The following is a 17,302-nucleotide window of genomic DNA, read 5'->3' on the forward strand; positions in this document are numbered from 1 at the left end:
ATCATTTGTAACCTAAACATTATTGATATATTTTGATATTTTTTTTATATATATCATTCTTTGTCTATAAAACAATGAACTGCTTAAGGGTTGGTTTGATTCTAATTATGCTAATGTTAATACTTCTCTGGACTTACGTGTATTTGTTTTCTTCATATAACATTATATCGCTAGATATCTTAATTGATTTATACTAACATTCATGTAAGTGTACATGTATACTATTATATATTTTATTAATATATTCTAATATGACGTTCTTCAAACGCTTTGAGTACACACCGGTGGTAAAATATGAATATATTGTTTATGCTGTTCCGATCATACTCCCACGTCATATGCTTCGGAATGAGCTGCCCGACATCATTGAACATTGAAGTAAAAATATTAGCATTGTAAATTACGGGCAAGTGCACGATTGTGCAACAGAAATTCAGCACAAGGAAACGTTATCAAACGATGTTAAAATGTGTAATAGCCAGTATATTTTTTCATATTTAAGTAGAATTATCATTAAAATTCGTCCAAACATATCTACTTAATACATTATTGTTAATAGTTCTTATGCATGTCGATAATTCAGGTTGCTCCGTTCTTTTACGTCAATGTAAGAGTGCGTTTATTTACGGGAACGGCTAATATCTGCCATCACTTAGAGCGCTTCGAAATAATCAAATAATTGCTGTATTTGTGCTATTATATTGCCCTTTGTGCAATATTTTACCCTTCGCTGCCGCTCGTGGTAAACTATTTAGCATAAAGGGTCAAATTAATTCAGTATACATTCAAGCCCCCCATGAACTGTTTCTTAATTAATCCCATTGTAGGAACCAAAATTTATTGAGCTTTGTGCGCATTTCGACAGTTACTATTTACTATAATGAAAAAAATAACACTGTTCAAACTCATATTCATTGGTGTATAAAAGTGCATTTCCTGGTCTTTGAATTTTTATACAAAACTTATGAACAAAATTTATGCAGGACGTATAGGGTTAGGGAGCTACCATTTGATTTTTATGGGGGGGGGGGGGGGGGGGGGGGGGGCTAGGATGAAAAATTTTGTCCTGCATTTTTTTATAGTTGTAATCTCTGTCCTGCCTTTTTATTTTTCACTCTATTCGGTCCTGCCTTTTTTTTTTATTAGTTTATCCTGACTTTTTTTTACCTAAATTGTCATCCTGCCTTTTTTTTTGCAAAGTGTCTCATCCTGCCTTTTTTTTTACTCAAAACTCCTGTCCTGTCTATTTTTTTCAAATTTCATCCTAGCCCCGCCCCCCCCCCCCCCCCCCATAAAAATCAAATGGTAGCTCCCTTAGCAATACTTATGCATACAAAACATTCCGCTGAGTGAAATTTAATCACTTTGGAAGATCTTCGTTATGTCTTTTAGATACAGCGAAACAGATCAGATTGTTAATTTTAAAGCAGTCCAAAGTCTAAAGTATTTGTGGCTATACTTTTTGTCGTTTTTAGTTTATGATCTCTTCATTATTTTGGCCTCCATTATCCCTGAATAAACATTTATTATTGAAACGCGTGACGGTGAATCTAGTGCTGTTGCATTGGTACTGTCAATGTTATCAATGTCTCGTCATACATAAATTTGTAAATCACTTTAAATAAAAGATTTCGAACAGCAAAAGAAAATTCATAACTTAATTGATAAATTTCAGTTTTATGGTGGGTTAACTTCCATGGCAGTGATGGTTATCTTTATAAACAACGAAATGTTATGTGAAGTTTTGTCTGTAGAACTGGACAAGATAACACTATACTCCTGCTAAGTATTTCTTTATTTGAAACTAAGATAAATTCTGCACAATTTTTTTTAAAAAGTGCAAATTTAACAGAGACTTATAGGGAAAAGCAGACCCTTAAAACTAGTTGTAAAGTAAAAACAAAGTATTTGATATCCATTAGAACACGAATGACGTATGTGTAATCGGCCACTGTATGGCCAACAGCAAGAAGCAAACCTCATACCATGAAGTCAGCTCTAAAAGACCCTGACATGACAAATGTAAAACAATTCCAGACAGAAAAAATGATCTGATTAATGTTTAAACGATAATCAAACATCAACTATACATATAAAAACTGAATTGCATGTAAGCTCCTTACGTCGGAATATAATATTCTATATCTAATGAATATTGCTATTTAACCATTGTATATGTAAAAAATAATAATAGAAGAATTAAAGGGGCACTACATGTCAAATTCATATTCACCGATTTCACTCAAATTCGCACATTTCATTTATAACCATGTATAATATTCATTCATATTATAAGAAGTCTAAAATAAACAATTTACAAGGCACGCACTGGAGAATATGTGACTTCGTTTCGTGTGTATTTTAGTGTAAATACCATATAATTACCTATCAAGTTGACCTCTGGAGACCTCGAATAGTCACATAAGTACATATAAACACAAATATAGATACAAATAAAAACGAACTCGTGCATTAGGATTTTTGTACGTCTGTTTAATTTCATATTTTAGATTAAAAATAAAGATTATCGTTTTCACCTTTATAAGAATGATATTTTGTGGATCGAATTAGTCAATCAAATGATTAACCTTTGTTGCACTTTCAATGATGAAATTTTGTTTCGTTAAATAACTCAACACGCACATTGCATGCATTATCAATCTACAGCTAAGGTGGTAAATTGAAATTCACATACTAGTATATATTATGAATTCAATTAATGATTGAACTAAAATTCATGTCTCAGATTTTTTTTATATCTCTTAGGTTATGCCCCTTTAAATGTCACGAAATAAAATCGATTTGCAACACGATCATATACTGTGAACATAAGCAAATGATCTAGTGTTGCCAACTGCTATGTTTTTCGGTCTCTAGTGGAGTGTTGTATCATTTGGCAATCACTCCTATTTTTTTATAACACAGTAGACGGGGACATTGATCAGAACAGTCTACCCCCTTGGATGGTATATTGCATTTACCAATCTCAGTTCATAACAATCTACAAGAGACCTAAACTTAAAATTTGATCCTTGTTCATTATGTTTAGAAAATATAGGTAGTCAGTAAAGTGGAATTTGAATCTGAAAGCTACTTACACAGTAAAGCATATATTCAAAATTTCTTGAATAAGCAGACATGTTTATGACAGTTGATCTGTGACTAAGTATTTTTTTAGGATTTTGATTGGTTAACTCACGTTATTACAAAACCAATAGCCATGGGTGTTGCTAACCCATATATCCTGAAGTTCCTACCTATTACATCAGGAAACTTTACATGCTTTTTCCTTAGTTCCTTGTGAAATATCGAATTCTGTATATTATGCATGATGTCTATAATTAAATATTTAATCAACTAAAATTTTTATCTCATTATGTCGATAATTTTCACTCATTTTAACAAATTCATCACTTGGCTCCCCCATTGGCCATGCACGAATGGGACTAGTGACCTAGCCAAACAAATGACCCAAGTTGACGTCAGTCACACCGTCTATTATGTACGTTAACTCTCACAACATTGAGCTCCAAATTCGATACATTCCCATTACTCTGTCTCTGGATTAAAAACTGTTCATATTTGACTACTTGTAAAGTTCAACCAAAGGTAATACCCTACACCTCGTTAAAAATATGACAAATTCCAAGATTTCAATAAAAGATTTAAACAAGCATACACACCCTGAAATTCTCACCATCGTTACTAACCACTGATATTATGTTGATAGTCCATAAATATGAAGCTCCACCACAGCTATCCTTTAAACTTAACATGATCCAAGAAAGTGAGGTCAAGGTATATTAACCAAACGAGAAATGCATGTTCACCTAACAATTATTCAATACACTGAATACAGTTGATCAATTTGTTAGTTTCTAAGAAACAGACTTCACCAAGAAAACTAAACATTGACCAATGAACCATAACCAGGAAAATGAGGTCATGGTCAGATGAACCATGCCAGGTAGAAATGTACAGCTTACAATCATTCCATACAACAAATATAGTTCACAAATTGCTTCAAGTTTAAGAAAAACAGACCAGAACCCAAAAACTCAACACTGAGCAATGAACTGTGAAAATGATGCCAAGGTCAAATAAATCCTGGGATACTAATAAGTACATCGTAAAATATTTCCATACACCAAATATAGTAGACCTATTGCATATAGTATTTTAGAAAAAAAAACAGACAAAAACGCAAAAACTTAACTTTGACCACTGAACCATGAACTGAGGTCAAGATCAGAGGACACCTGCCAGTTACACATGTTCACCTTACAATCATTCCCACTAAATATAGTAGACATATTGCATATAGCATAAAAAAAACAGACCAAAACACAAAAACAAAACTATAATCACTAAACCATGAAAATGAGGCCAAGGTCAAATGACACCTGCAAATTGGACAATCCTTCAATACATAAAATGATGGTTCAGGGTGTTAAAATATTCTTATCTACAGATATGAACATAGTTAACAAATTTATATTAGGCCTACTTGCACTGAAAATAAAATTTAGACAGGGATAATCAGTAATATATGTGTAATTCAGGTCTCAGACTGCTCATGGGATATACACTCTTAAGCTGGGAATGTCACAGTATATACCTTGTCTGAGACCTAAATAACATATAATATCTCATCCTACCAACTTTTATAACAGGCGAGACAAAAAGGACTTGTTTCTAACATGATGATGATTTAATTAAATTTTAAACTATCATAACATAGCATGTATTTTGACAGATATTTGGAGCAGCAGAGGACATACAAAATGATGAAAAGAGCTCACAAGTGGTGCATTAAAAATCAATTTACATTGGAAAAAAAAAAATTCATACATTTGAGGTTAAATTTATTCAATATACACACAATACATGTACAACCTTTCGTGAGTTATCTACTTGTTGATGTCAAGAGTAAGTCACTAGCACTTTGATTTCTTTGATTAAAGTCAAATTTCCAATTTTCTGATTTTTCACCAAATTGTAATGGTTTAGCATTAAGTGAAATGTTCATTAATTTAGACAAGGCATCCTTGGCAGCCATTTCTTCTGCTATTGGCAATGTCTCACCTGGTGCTGAAATAAAACAAATTTGAATTTTGAATGAAAAATATGAGGAATGTAACATTTGTTAATTAAAACAGGTGTCATTGTTATCATATTTTAATTTGTGTTGGTTTTTGAGAAAAATAGAACATATCAGAATAAGTACTTTCAATTAATATCTTTCTAAATGTTAAAATACTGCAAACTATTTACATGGTGATTTTTGTTAAGGTAAAAATCATGAAAATGAAGTCATCGCATTGAAAAAAAATTAAAAATATACATGTAACCATAATAGGACATGGTCATGTGGCCTGTGGAAACAATATCAATGATGAATTTAATTGAGAAAGATTTCATGATTCAAAGAAAAATAATTATAAAGTAAAATGTTTTTTCCAGTCAGGAACCTGACATTCGTTGATGTGGTTCATAATAATTTCTCATTACTCGTCTTTTATCATGTTTATATAGGTTAGAACAATAGTTTTCCCGTTTGAATGGTTTTACACTAGTAATTTTTGGGGCCCTTTATAGCTTAATGTTTGGTATGAGCCAAGGCTCTGTGCTGAAGGCCGTACCTTGACCTATAATGGTCTACTTTTATAAAATTGGTACTTAATGGAGAGTTGTCTCATTGGAACTCATACCACATCTTCCTATATCTATATGGTAATGTGGTCTGTGAAAAAAATAGCAATGGTGAATTCCAAGTGAGATAGATTTCCTGGGGTTAAAAAAAAAGTTTTTTAATGATTCTTAGTGTATAAGGATTTTAAGCTACAAGCAATTAGTCATATAGTCCTCTATGGGAAATCATGAAAGGTATACATCTGTTTCAAAACAATCTATGTATTATCAATACTGTATACACTTACATCTTCCAACCAGCTGTTTATCACTATAGATTCCAACATGATACAAAGACAACATTGTGGCTGAAGCTGATTGCCATAGTAATCTAAAATAATTAAAAAATGATACAAAGACAACATTGTGGCAGATGCTGACTGTCATAGTAATCTAAAATCCATACAAGTGTTGTTTAAAGTAATATTTTGTCAGTGAATATGTAAACACAAAATGCACTTACTGTTGAAATGTCTTTTGGGTGACAGTTATGCTCTATATAATTCCTAATAATGTACAACTCAGTTAAAAACAAATTTGGGGTAATTTTCAGGGCTTTCCCTTGAAATTGAAGAAGTAGGCTAAATTACAGTTATAGGTGGCTGTAAGATGCATTTGGCGAAGTCGGTATCACCAAGCTGTAAGCTTGGTGCTTTATGGCAGGGGGTCTGGGGCTGCTCAAGGCCCCTAGAAGCTCTGGCATATATAGAGCAAAATCCTGCATTCTCGCAATCTCCTGGCACCTAATTTCATGGTTTGTTTTTTTAATTTTCTTTACCTTATGCTTAAAATTCATTTGCTTTAAAAGAGTTTTATTTATATAATAATCCGATTTGTTAGAAATCTTGATCAATTTATTTAGCATAGCTACATGCATTTGTAAACAAATGACACCCCTTTTTTCTCCAAAGACTGTTACACGTATTTAAATCATACAATTATTTCTCAAGCATTGACATCTTTTTTTGTAAACTGTTCAATAAGTCGGATACATAAATCATACATAAATATTTTTTATTTGTGGTCAAGTCGACAATATTCTACTTTCGTTTTTGACCTTGATTTCTCTGAACACCACGTGGGCTTTGAAAAATGAACTTCAAAAGAAACTGTTTCCAGATTCTGAACAACATGATCTACTTCACTTTCTTTTATTTGACTGATATTATTCCATTACATAAGATTGTCATCCTATCTGATTGTCTTCACGTTCTAAAAGTCAAAACCAAAGAGTTAATGACCATCGGAAGGTCTCTATTGTTATCGTTCTATGACCACCGGAACATCTCTCATGTTATCTTTGAAAAGAAACAATGCCTTCCGAACTTAAATTGACAACCAATCAGTGACCTGAATTCATGTGAACTATATTTAGCCCAAGGTAAACACTGAACTTTCATCCTTATTTATCCTGACCTCGACTTTGCGACAATACGTCTCTCGGCTGCATGTAAACATTTCCTTTTTGAATTTATATTTTTGTCAGTGAAGTAGCTGGCACTTGAAGGTACCGGCTACTTTGGAAAGCCCTGAATTTTACTGAATTTCTTGTCACTTAATGGCTGTATAAACAATTTAAAGTGTATATTCTAAACACAAACTACAATGTTGTTATTCAAAACATAAGATTCAATATTTGATTTTAAAAATCCCTTTTCTTTTAAACTCTGGTGGCTAATGTTAGAAAATATTCAGCTTTTATGTTATAACTAGAAATTTGTTTAGCTTTATATAAAGGCTTATGAACATACCTTGGTTCCGGTGGACCTCTGCCCTGCATAGACAATACAGATGACAACAATCCCATAGGATTTGTCACATCCCATATTTCCATCAAATTTTTACCAGCTAACTGAGCAACTACAAAATCTCTGACAAACAGCCCTGCCCTCTCTTCATTCTAAAAAACACAGAACATCAAATTGAACACTGAAGGAAAGACAGTACCTACACTTCAAAGAAACATTAAATATTAATTATCAAAAGTGAAATTTAGAAATTAATAGAGATGGAGGCATTTGTCAATGAAACACATACAGTAGCATACCGACAAATAATCTAGAAGAAATATCTTAGTCTATTGTGTTTAAAATATGTTAAGCTGTCAATCTCTGCAAGTCTCACAGAATACCAACACTTAATTAAAACAGTATAACATGACAAAAGGCATCTCTACATGGAAAAACCTAACTAGTCTGATAAGAAACATTACTATTACAATCAGATATTTATAGAGTATTACATGGCATTTTCCATATGGCCCTGGTATCAGCCCTAGACTCCCATATCAAGCCAGAGGGCTTTAGCCCGAGGGCTTGATATGGGTCATGGACTGATACCATGGACCATATGGACCATATGGAAAATGACATGTTATAATCTATTTATCACATATTTTCAAGCAGGAGAAAACAAATAGCTTACACCAAATTATTTCATCAAAAATCAAAAGATATTCAACGAAAACAAAAAAATAAATGTATCAATGTGAGTTAAAAAAAAGTTCATATCACAGTAGGTTAACAACGTTTTGTGAAAAGTGTCAGAAATAATTAACAATAAACATATTAATTCTAAGAATTGCAAATATTAAACGACTTTAAAGTGTTAAATTACAAATGTTAAAAAATGCTTAGGAAGAATCCTATATCGATACTCATTCCAGTGTGGCGTCATATATTTTCTAAATTCTTCATGACGTCAAAATTTTACGGGAACTTTTGTGATTTCTACTTTTTTCTTCTACAGCACATTTGTAACTTTTTAAATTTCTTTTCATTGTGTTCAACTTGTTAACTAATAGCCTTTGATTGACAGATTACCGGAAGTTAAACTCGGGGGCTTGATATGGATTTCGAGGGCTGATATCGATATCGGCCCCGAGGGCTGATAACCAACCTTGACTTCCGGCTATTATTGGCCATGCAAAAACGTACATATCAGTACAAAATATGTGATAAATTATAATATACTTTTACACGACTTCTATTATCTATCAACGTTACCTGACTTTCAGCAAGGGCACCTATAACTGCTTTAAATGCAGTACAGTATGTGTGGTCTTCTGGTGGGTAATTCTGAAATATAAAGGATATGAAATATATATCCAATTCTATACAATACTGTAATTTTGCTCTTTCTTATACATTGTTCTTATACTACTGTGTTTTGGATTCTGTTTATGAATATTCAATAAAAATCTTAGATCTACACTATAGCATGTATAGTTATTTTCAAATCTTGGTCATCTTGTATTTAGGATAAGCACTTAAAACCTAAAAACAGAAACGATACAGTGTGGTTATACAGAAAATATACTGCCTACAATAGTCTTCCCTGTGTCAAATTATATTCCATATTGAAATCAATTTTCATATCAAAATTGTTGTCATTCCTAACATCACCTGATCAATCATGAACTGGTGGAATCAATGAACATTATTGCAACCTTACTAAACACCCATCATTTGACACAGTATCTCAAACAAAAACATATGAAATCCCAACAATATAAATACTAACTGTTGACATTATCAGGTCTGTCAAACCAAAGTTACTAGCTATATGGTATATCATCTGGTCATCCATTAGATAATCATGTACAGCTCTGAAAAATGAATGATATGTTATACATATTGAGGCTTTTTACAATTAAATTACTTTTTATTTGATAAATAAATAAACAAAAAGAATAAAAGGATAAACATATCCCCACTTGCCATTCAAAATATTGGAAAACAGGAAGCAGGTGTCTGACAGATCCAAATATTGCTTGATTATTACAACTTATCATTGTTGAGCAATTGAGCAATTATAAAGTCATTCTAAACATAAGTATTGGAGACATGTGTAAAGATATTATTTATGTTTATTTAATGTATGTAAAGATATTATTTATGTTTATTTAATGTATTGAAAATTCAAAAGTATTGGTAAACAGAAGTAGGTATTTGACAGATTGGGAAATGTGCTTCTCATTCCACAAGTGGAAAATGACAAACTCACATGTATAAGTTCAATACCTCAAAAATAGATGAAAGTAAACTTAAGGGCATATCCAACAGTTTCAAGGGAGGTAATAACAAACGTAAACGTCGTTAATTTGTTTCCCGTAATTTAACGTTGTTTCAACGACGTCATAACGGAATCACCACTGATATTGCTATGGCCGTCTGGAAAGGGCGGGTTCTTTCTTCAAAGGAAAAGACACAGCGGGAATCGGCAAAAAGACATACAGAATATTAACAGGAATAGAAATCAAATCTTTGTCCTCTTGGTCTATTGTAAAAGAACTGCAATTATCTTGATCATTATAGACCATACTTACTTAAGTTTCCGTTTTATTGAAATTATCTTCAATACAGTAGAGAACAAAGAGAACAAATGCGTAATGATTTATTATTGCATTATAATGCAAATTGTAATTAATTCTTTACCAAACTTTTCTGAGATTTTGTCATTCGGGATAGAAAACTCAAAGTTTGGTTTTACTTGAGAAAGATGAAAAAATTGGTTTTTTGAGAAAAATAAAATAATAGCTAACACAAGATTTTGATTTTATTCAACTTTATTCTAGCACGCCATACGTTTCACTGCTAGCATATACTTCTTATTAATGTATCAATCATTTACTTCAGATCCATTTTCGCCTCGTCGTAAATATGCGTGATATATTTGCCACTGGAGAAATCAATTTATAAGTTTCATATAGGGAATTGCATAATTATTAGTTTTCAACTGATAATTGTCTCAAACAGTTTTCCAGTTTTGGTATTTTATTATTATTTATATTTTATTTTTAAACGAAAATTTTAGATTTTCTTTCCGCATCTTTCTCTTTGAATTCATTTGTTTGGATAATCAATAATAATTTAGTAGTCTACATTAGTGGTTACATTGTAAGCAGCCAAACAAGGTGGAGGGCAGTAGAATAGAAAACAATTCTATGGGTATATGTAATAACTCATATATTGAAGCATAAAACAACGGCAGTCAGGCTAGTTTTTTCGGCCCTTTCGTTTATTCTCAAGTTATTGTCTTACTGATCTGTTTTGTAAATTAAAGTTTTTGTTTTTATCTACAACTGCAATTCATGCGACCTTTGTTGTTGTTTAGGGATGTTATTCAAAGTTCGTGTATCCCTTCAACCATTTATTTAGATGGTTTTTCAACGTGTGTACAGCAACCGAATAACACATATAATTCAAAAACACTAAGAGTTAACATACAGCTTTTTGTTATAGCTAGAAGCCTATAAAGAATAAAAAAAGCTCGAAACTGCGACATGAATAAATAATACGGAGTCAGTGAGTTTTTAGACAAGTGTTTGGTTGCAAATTTCACGTGCTCTATATTAATTTCGATATGTGAAATTATAAACGGTGTAATATAAATCAGTATAAGCAAAACGCTTCATTGTAAGGTAACGGTTAAATAAATAATGATAATGGATGACGGACGTCAATTGGCATATTAAATGAATATTCAGAACAAAAACATCAAATGGAAATAAAATATGAAATTTAACCCTGCTTTGAACTATAGACCAGAACACATAAACAGATTTCCAACGTGTAATATTTTTGTTTTAAAAGAGAGATGAAAAATACCAGAAGGACTATTTTAATAGTTAGTAATTCCTAGGTTTGTATGTTTCACACCCGGGTTTCATAATTTTGACAAACACAATATTAATAAAAACTAACTGAATTGTTATCTCGTCCAGATACTGATTCATTATGAATAAGAAGATGCGATAGAGTGCTATCGAGACAACTACCCAACAAAGTCACAGTGTATAAATACACTTGTCTGCATGCCACAATGTCGCACTGCCTTTCAAAAATTAGCGGGGAAATATAATGTAATTTACCGAAACGTCTTAATTTTTGGCGCATTTTGTGAGGCTTACGGAAGGGATTGAGTAAACAATTTTTCTCGAAAATGAGTATGGTGACAAATATTTTTCAAAAGGTTATAACGTTCCATTTTTTTGAAAGTATAACATATCTGACTTTGGCCAAATCGACACTGTTAGAAATATTTAAAAAAATCAAAAATGTGCATTTCAAATGTTCATTTCTTGCCGTTTTTTGGGGAAAATCTAACGTTTTTGGCTTTATTTGAGAAATAATAAATACTTTAAATGGTAAAGTTAGATTTTTCTAACCATCTTGAATTGTTTTGCTTCAATTTGATCCCTATTAAATATGTATATGTTGATTAAAAAATCATATTTATTTTTTTTAAATCAAACACGTTTTTTACTCCAAAATTGCAAAAATGTTCAAGTTTCAGCAGCATTTTTTGCAAAAACGAAATCGACAACATATATTGTTTTTGGCAAATTTTGATTCTCTGTCAAGTGAAGAATGAAATATCTTAAAGGGAAAAAATTCTCACCATCAGAAATAAACTGTTGTATATGCCCTTTATAAAGGTACTTTAAAATTGCCTTGTATACTGCAAGTTTTTTATTTTTATGATAATCTGTATCTTGATTGCTTTTTAAGAATTATGTTTCATATAGTTCAACCATTTACTCAATTTACTACCTTTTGCCTCATCTGAATAAATAGGTCCCCCTTTCTTATGACCCTCGACTACCCTTTCCTTCATTTAAATAAATAGGACTGAGACACTCCCCCTTTTTCATGCCCCTCAAATAAATAATCTTACTGAATGCCTTCTTCTAACATCATTGGATAGCTATGTCTAAGATAAGCTTTGATGTATCTGGATGCTATTTGTTCACCTAAAAAGACAATATATAAACATTATAAGTCACAATATAGTGGTATCATTCATATCCTCATTTTACTATATTGAACATGCTGAACAATTTCATAGGTTTGGAAGAATTTAAATTTAAATACAACAGTTAATACTTGATTTTGGATGAAAATATGGAAGTACTTCATATCTTTCAAATTTTCGAAATAATTAAATAAGAAAAATCTAAGAAGACACCAAACAGGTTTAAAAAAAATATAGATTGTCATATTTCTTTTTTACTCATTGTTTTGCCAAAAATCAGGCAGTAGCATTTCTTATTTGATTTCTTTCACATTTTGTTAATTTTTTTAAAAGTTTCAATAAGAGTTTTTCGCATTGTTGAAAGCCATACAGTGACCTGTAGTTGAATAAATCCAATAGTACCTGGTGAATGATTGTCATATAACATCCCTTTATTTTCATAATAAAAAAAAATAGTTCTTCACCTTTCTGTGCTAATTCAGAGTTGTCGACCACACCTACTGGGACTGATTCAAGATCAATACCAAGCTGTCGTCTGCTCTCTTCTTCAGCCTGACGATAGTCACTGAAAAAAATGTTAAAAAAATAATAGATATTTCATGTATATACAGATAAGTGAAAAATAATACGTATCATGTATTAATTTTATAAAATTTGTATTGGGAAAACTTAATTTAGAGAACAGAAATTAATTTTTTGGAAAGTACACACTTACAATGGGCTTTGTTGCCGCTGGGGCATAAAAATCCCAACCCACTATATGTGGAACAATATCAGAAAATTCAAACCAGATTTATCTCTGACTTACCTAGTAATAAAAGCTTTCCTTATGAGGCTCTCATCAAATTCTTCTCCGTATCTTTTTCCAAATGCATATACCTCTGAATTGTAATTCCTTAAAAGTAAGATATTGCAAAAAGTTGTAAATGATTAATTCACAAGTTACATGTGTTAACTGCAACAATGAGTTTCTTCTTATTCTACAAAATATGACATAGCTTGTCTTACCTGGCCTATTTACCACCAAACAAACGGTCAACTGTGATTACAGGACCAACAAGAACAATGTAACTATAAATCAATTTTGCAGTTTTTTTATCAGTTGTTTTAAAAAATACCTCTTGGATTTTTCATGTACAATGTACAGAAATATGATAATTTTGGTAAACGCCTTTTAAACATCAGTTGTCCTATTATCAGTTTCTTTTTGGCCATGGCATTATCAGTTTCTCTCTCGACTTATGATTTATAAAATGTCCTCTTTGTGTCTTCAGCCCTTCATTTTATCAAATTGTATACTTTTATATGCTTATTTTAAGTTGAAGGGCTAGCTGTTCAAAGCTGCTTTGGCTTGCGGGATTTTTCTCTATGTTGAAGATTCATTGGGGTCTTTGGCTGTTTTATGCTGTTTAAGTCTTCGGCAAATTCCCCATTTCCGTTCTCAATTTTATTATAACAGATTGGCAAGAGGTTAAAAGAAGTTAAACAAATTAAAAACTCCTATAAAATTATTACCAGCATCCTCCATCTGAGGGATGAAGCTCAGGTTCTGGTCCAGCCTTGATTCGTCTTTTATATAACTCTCTCAGCATAGGTGTATATTTTCTGGAATTATTTAATCCCCTTCTTACTATACATCCTAGAATACAAATCATCATTTATATTAGAAATAAAAATCATAAGAAATATTAATACAGAATTTAATGTATTAACCTTCAGGTAGCTGAGGTGTTTAAATGTTTGAGGGCAGATTTTTCTTTCTTCTTTTTTTCAATCAGAAAAATAGACATGAATAGACACAGACTTTTAAAAACACTGAAACAAGTGATTAGAAAACACTTCAGTAAGTTAGTCAAGGGTATTACTGTACAAGTCATCTTTATTTACTCGAAAAGGTGAAAAAATATACTTATATAAGTTAATTATAATGTTTGAATAATCTCCCCTTAATTTTCTCAAAAATTCATTTGTATTTACAAGTGAATTGCTTTTACAATCCCAAAAAAATTCTCAAGTTTTGAGAAGTAAAAACATGCCTTTAATGATTTTTCTCAGGATAGCTCATAATTTTTTTTAATAAAGTTCAATGTTTCATCTCATTAATTCAACAAAGAAACTAGTTGTGCAAAGATCTTCAGAAGTTGCTCTGTGGGGGCTTGTAAATGAGCAATGTTCTGAAGATAATGTTCAGACTAATGAGATTTTCATTGTTCATGAAATTACACTTAAATGATAAGTAACGACATCTGCAAAGGGCAGACGAATTGAAAATTCTACTAGAGCAAAGAAATCCTAAGAATTCAAGAAAAGAAAATATGACTTTTTCGATTACACAAGTAAAAAAAATCTGAATGTATTATGGACATAACCAAGCTAATTTTTTTTTTACCTACAATGTATGAATTATACAAGTAAATAAAATTCACTTGTATAAGTATCCGAGAAATTTACTTATATAAGTATATTAGTATTACTTTTTCAAGTAAATAAAAATTACTTGTACAAGTAGCCTACCCCTGACTGTAAGTGTTTATAACATCTTCTTGATATTCTTTCCACACACAAGATTTTTTTATTGGTTAAAAGATGAGGATTTCATTTAAAAACAACTTTTTGCATGGATGCAGAAATGATCTTTTACTTTCAAGATGAGCCTGTCAGTTTTTACAGTTCATTTGAAATATTCATAAAGCAGAAATAATTTTCAAATCATGGATACAGGTGTTAGACATGTTAGATAATGAAATACATGTTAGAGACATACCGGTACCCCTGACAGCTTAATAAATTAGTTTCATTCCCAATCCCATGACATCTTAATATAAAACCAAAAGCATCTTAATCATGTTAATATAAAACCAAAAGTGTGTAGCATATTAGATTGGCAATTTGGCTACTTGTCATTACATGGCGAGTGCTGGTGCTATTTTAAAAATCTCTCAATAAAAAATCATTCTCTTTCACAGATAACATAGATCTGTTTAACACACAATTGAATGAGATATTAGTGTCATTGACCTTTAAGACTTTAGGCAAATGTAGTCTCACCCACAGCCTGAATTCTAGTCACTTTGGCACCTCGTCAAATCAGCACCTGTTTATAGTCAGTTGAGTGACTAGTCAAATCAGGATCTGTTTATATCCCTGGACCCAGGTAGTTATTTTCAGCAGTCAAGGTCAGATGATACCTTTCACTCAGACGTATATACCTTACAATCATTTCATACACCAAATATACATGTAGATGATGACCTATTGCCTTCAACATAATTATAAATTCAAGTTGTCACATGTAACCATGAAAATGAGGTCAAAGGCAATTGAAAAATGAAAGATGAAAACTTCATGACATAAGACAAATTGGACATATGACAGATGAAACTTCACAACATAAGGCAGTGTTCTCCCGAGCCCCCAGACATTAAAACACCATGGTACCCAAGTCTGTACAGTTAGCCACTAGTCTTATGCCCCAGACTAGTAAAATTCGGACTAGTGATTTTATGCAAAACATTGATTGGACAAATAAGAAAAATGTCTTCAGTGATATTGTTGGCTTTTTTCAAAACTACCTCTACCCTTTTTTATTGGGAAATTATGCATAATTTTCATCAAATTGGGAAATTTAAAATAAACCATGAATTTGACCACTGAAACTTATATTTACAGACCCATTTTCAAGAGTCAAACCCTGCTTTAAAATAACACCCCATTTTGTCAGTGATGATACATAAATAGACCCTCAAATGTGCACATATAGTCATTTTAGGCAAGAAATTGTTTAAATGAGTGTTTTTCAGTTTGTATTCATGCACATTTACTACTGAGACTGCATTGTTTGGGAAAAAAGTTGTCTTTTTGGGAATAATTTTAAGCCATTTTTTTTTCAAATTGGGATTTTTCTCCAGGGGAAAAAGCCTTTATTCTCCACTAATTTAAGGCAAACAATATCACTGGTCTTAATATTGATCTTAGGACTAGTAGTTGAAAAAGTTTTTGGTGCAGACTGGGACTACCCTCATGACCCTGGTGCTTTATTTTCTACCATGGTCATGATGGTCCTACAAATGAAGCTTGGACAAATGTTGGATGATTTTATAGCATGTATAGTAGAATGTTGGGGCCATGGTGCTATTTGTTTTTAGAAAACCAGTGCTGTTAATTTCCATGGTTCTATTTGTTATTCTGGGGAGAACACCAGTACCTCGAATGAGAACACTGTAAAGGCATCTGGACATATCATATGACAGACAAATGACAGATGGAAATTTCATAATCAGATAACATATATACAAAATGATAAAAGGCATCTATATACAAAGTCTGCGGTATTTATGTCTTCCAAATTCTAAAACATAAAGCTTTTAAGTAGTAAGTTAACACTGCCGCCTGAATGTTTCCCGTATGTTGAGCTTAATTAGCTTTCAGTGACGGAAGTATCAGGCCCACCAAAAAATAAAATTATTCTCAAATAAAGCCTTAAAGGGAAATAAAACGACAAGAAAAACATTAGTTGCCAGTTGAACTACCATATGTCGAAATGACTTTAGAAAGGTGCCGATTTGACTTTTCTACAGGTGCCGAATTGACCTGTTGCGATTTGACTTGTTCCGCAGACCCTCCCCCTTTTTCATATAAATCCCCAAAACAGACACTTCCATGTTTAAATGCTCTATTCTGTTACGTGCAAACTGATATATTATAAAAATACAAGAAAGTGTGAAACCTTGAAAGCTTGTAAGATGAGAAGAAATGCTAATATTATTGCAAAATCGTGATAAAATTCTGCAGTGGCTGATCAATCGAATGGAGGCGGCCATTTTTGTTAATACTGGTACCTATTTTTTTATTCCCG

At 31.8% G+C, this 17,302-nt stretch overlaps 1 protein-coding gene across 1 annotated transcript; it reads right to left on the reverse strand.

Moving 5' to 3' along the window:
• Positions 1–4,852: 4,852 nt before the first annotated feature.
• Positions 4,853–17,294, reverse strand: LOC139527243 (large ribosomal subunit protein mL44-like). Its single transcript, XM_071322572.1, has 10 exons — positions 17,174–17,294; positions 13,963–14,086; positions 13,256–13,342; positions 12,912–13,012; positions 12,370–12,445; positions 9,214–9,298; positions 8,697–8,768; positions 7,443–7,591; positions 5,940–6,022; positions 4,853–5,091 (listed from the first exon to the last, which is right to left on the reverse strand). Exons 1-10 carry the CDS (start codon positions 17,265–17,267, stop codon positions 4,907–4,909), a joined length of 1,056 nt encoding a protein of 351 aa, XP_071178673.1. The 5' UTR covers positions 17,268–17,294; the 3' UTR covers positions 4,853–4,906.
• Between the last annotated feature and the right edge of the window lie 8 nt (positions 17,295–17,302).

The sequence above is a fragment of the Mytilus edulis genome, chromosome 6 (assembly GCF_963676685.1).
Source record: "Mytilus edulis chromosome 6, xbMytEdul2.2, whole genome shotgun sequence".
Taxonomy (NCBI): domain Eukaryota; kingdom Metazoa; phylum Mollusca; class Bivalvia; order Mytilida; family Mytilidae; genus Mytilus; species Mytilus edulis.

Excerpts from the sequence above, each read along its gene's own strand:
- LOC139527243 (XM_071322572.1), bottom strand. The coding sequence starts at position 17,267 with ATGGCCGCCTCCATTCGATTGATCAGCCACTGCAGAATTTTATCACGA. Across the intron at positions 13,343-13,962 it reads CCCTCAGATGGAGGATGCTG|GAATTACAATTCAGAGGTAT; the intron begins GTAATAATTTTA and ends CTTACTTTTAAG. Across the intron at positions 13,013-13,255 it reads AGGAAAGCTTTTATTACTAG|TGACTATCGTCAGGCTGAAG; the intron begins GTAAGTCAGAGA and ends CATTTTTTTCAG.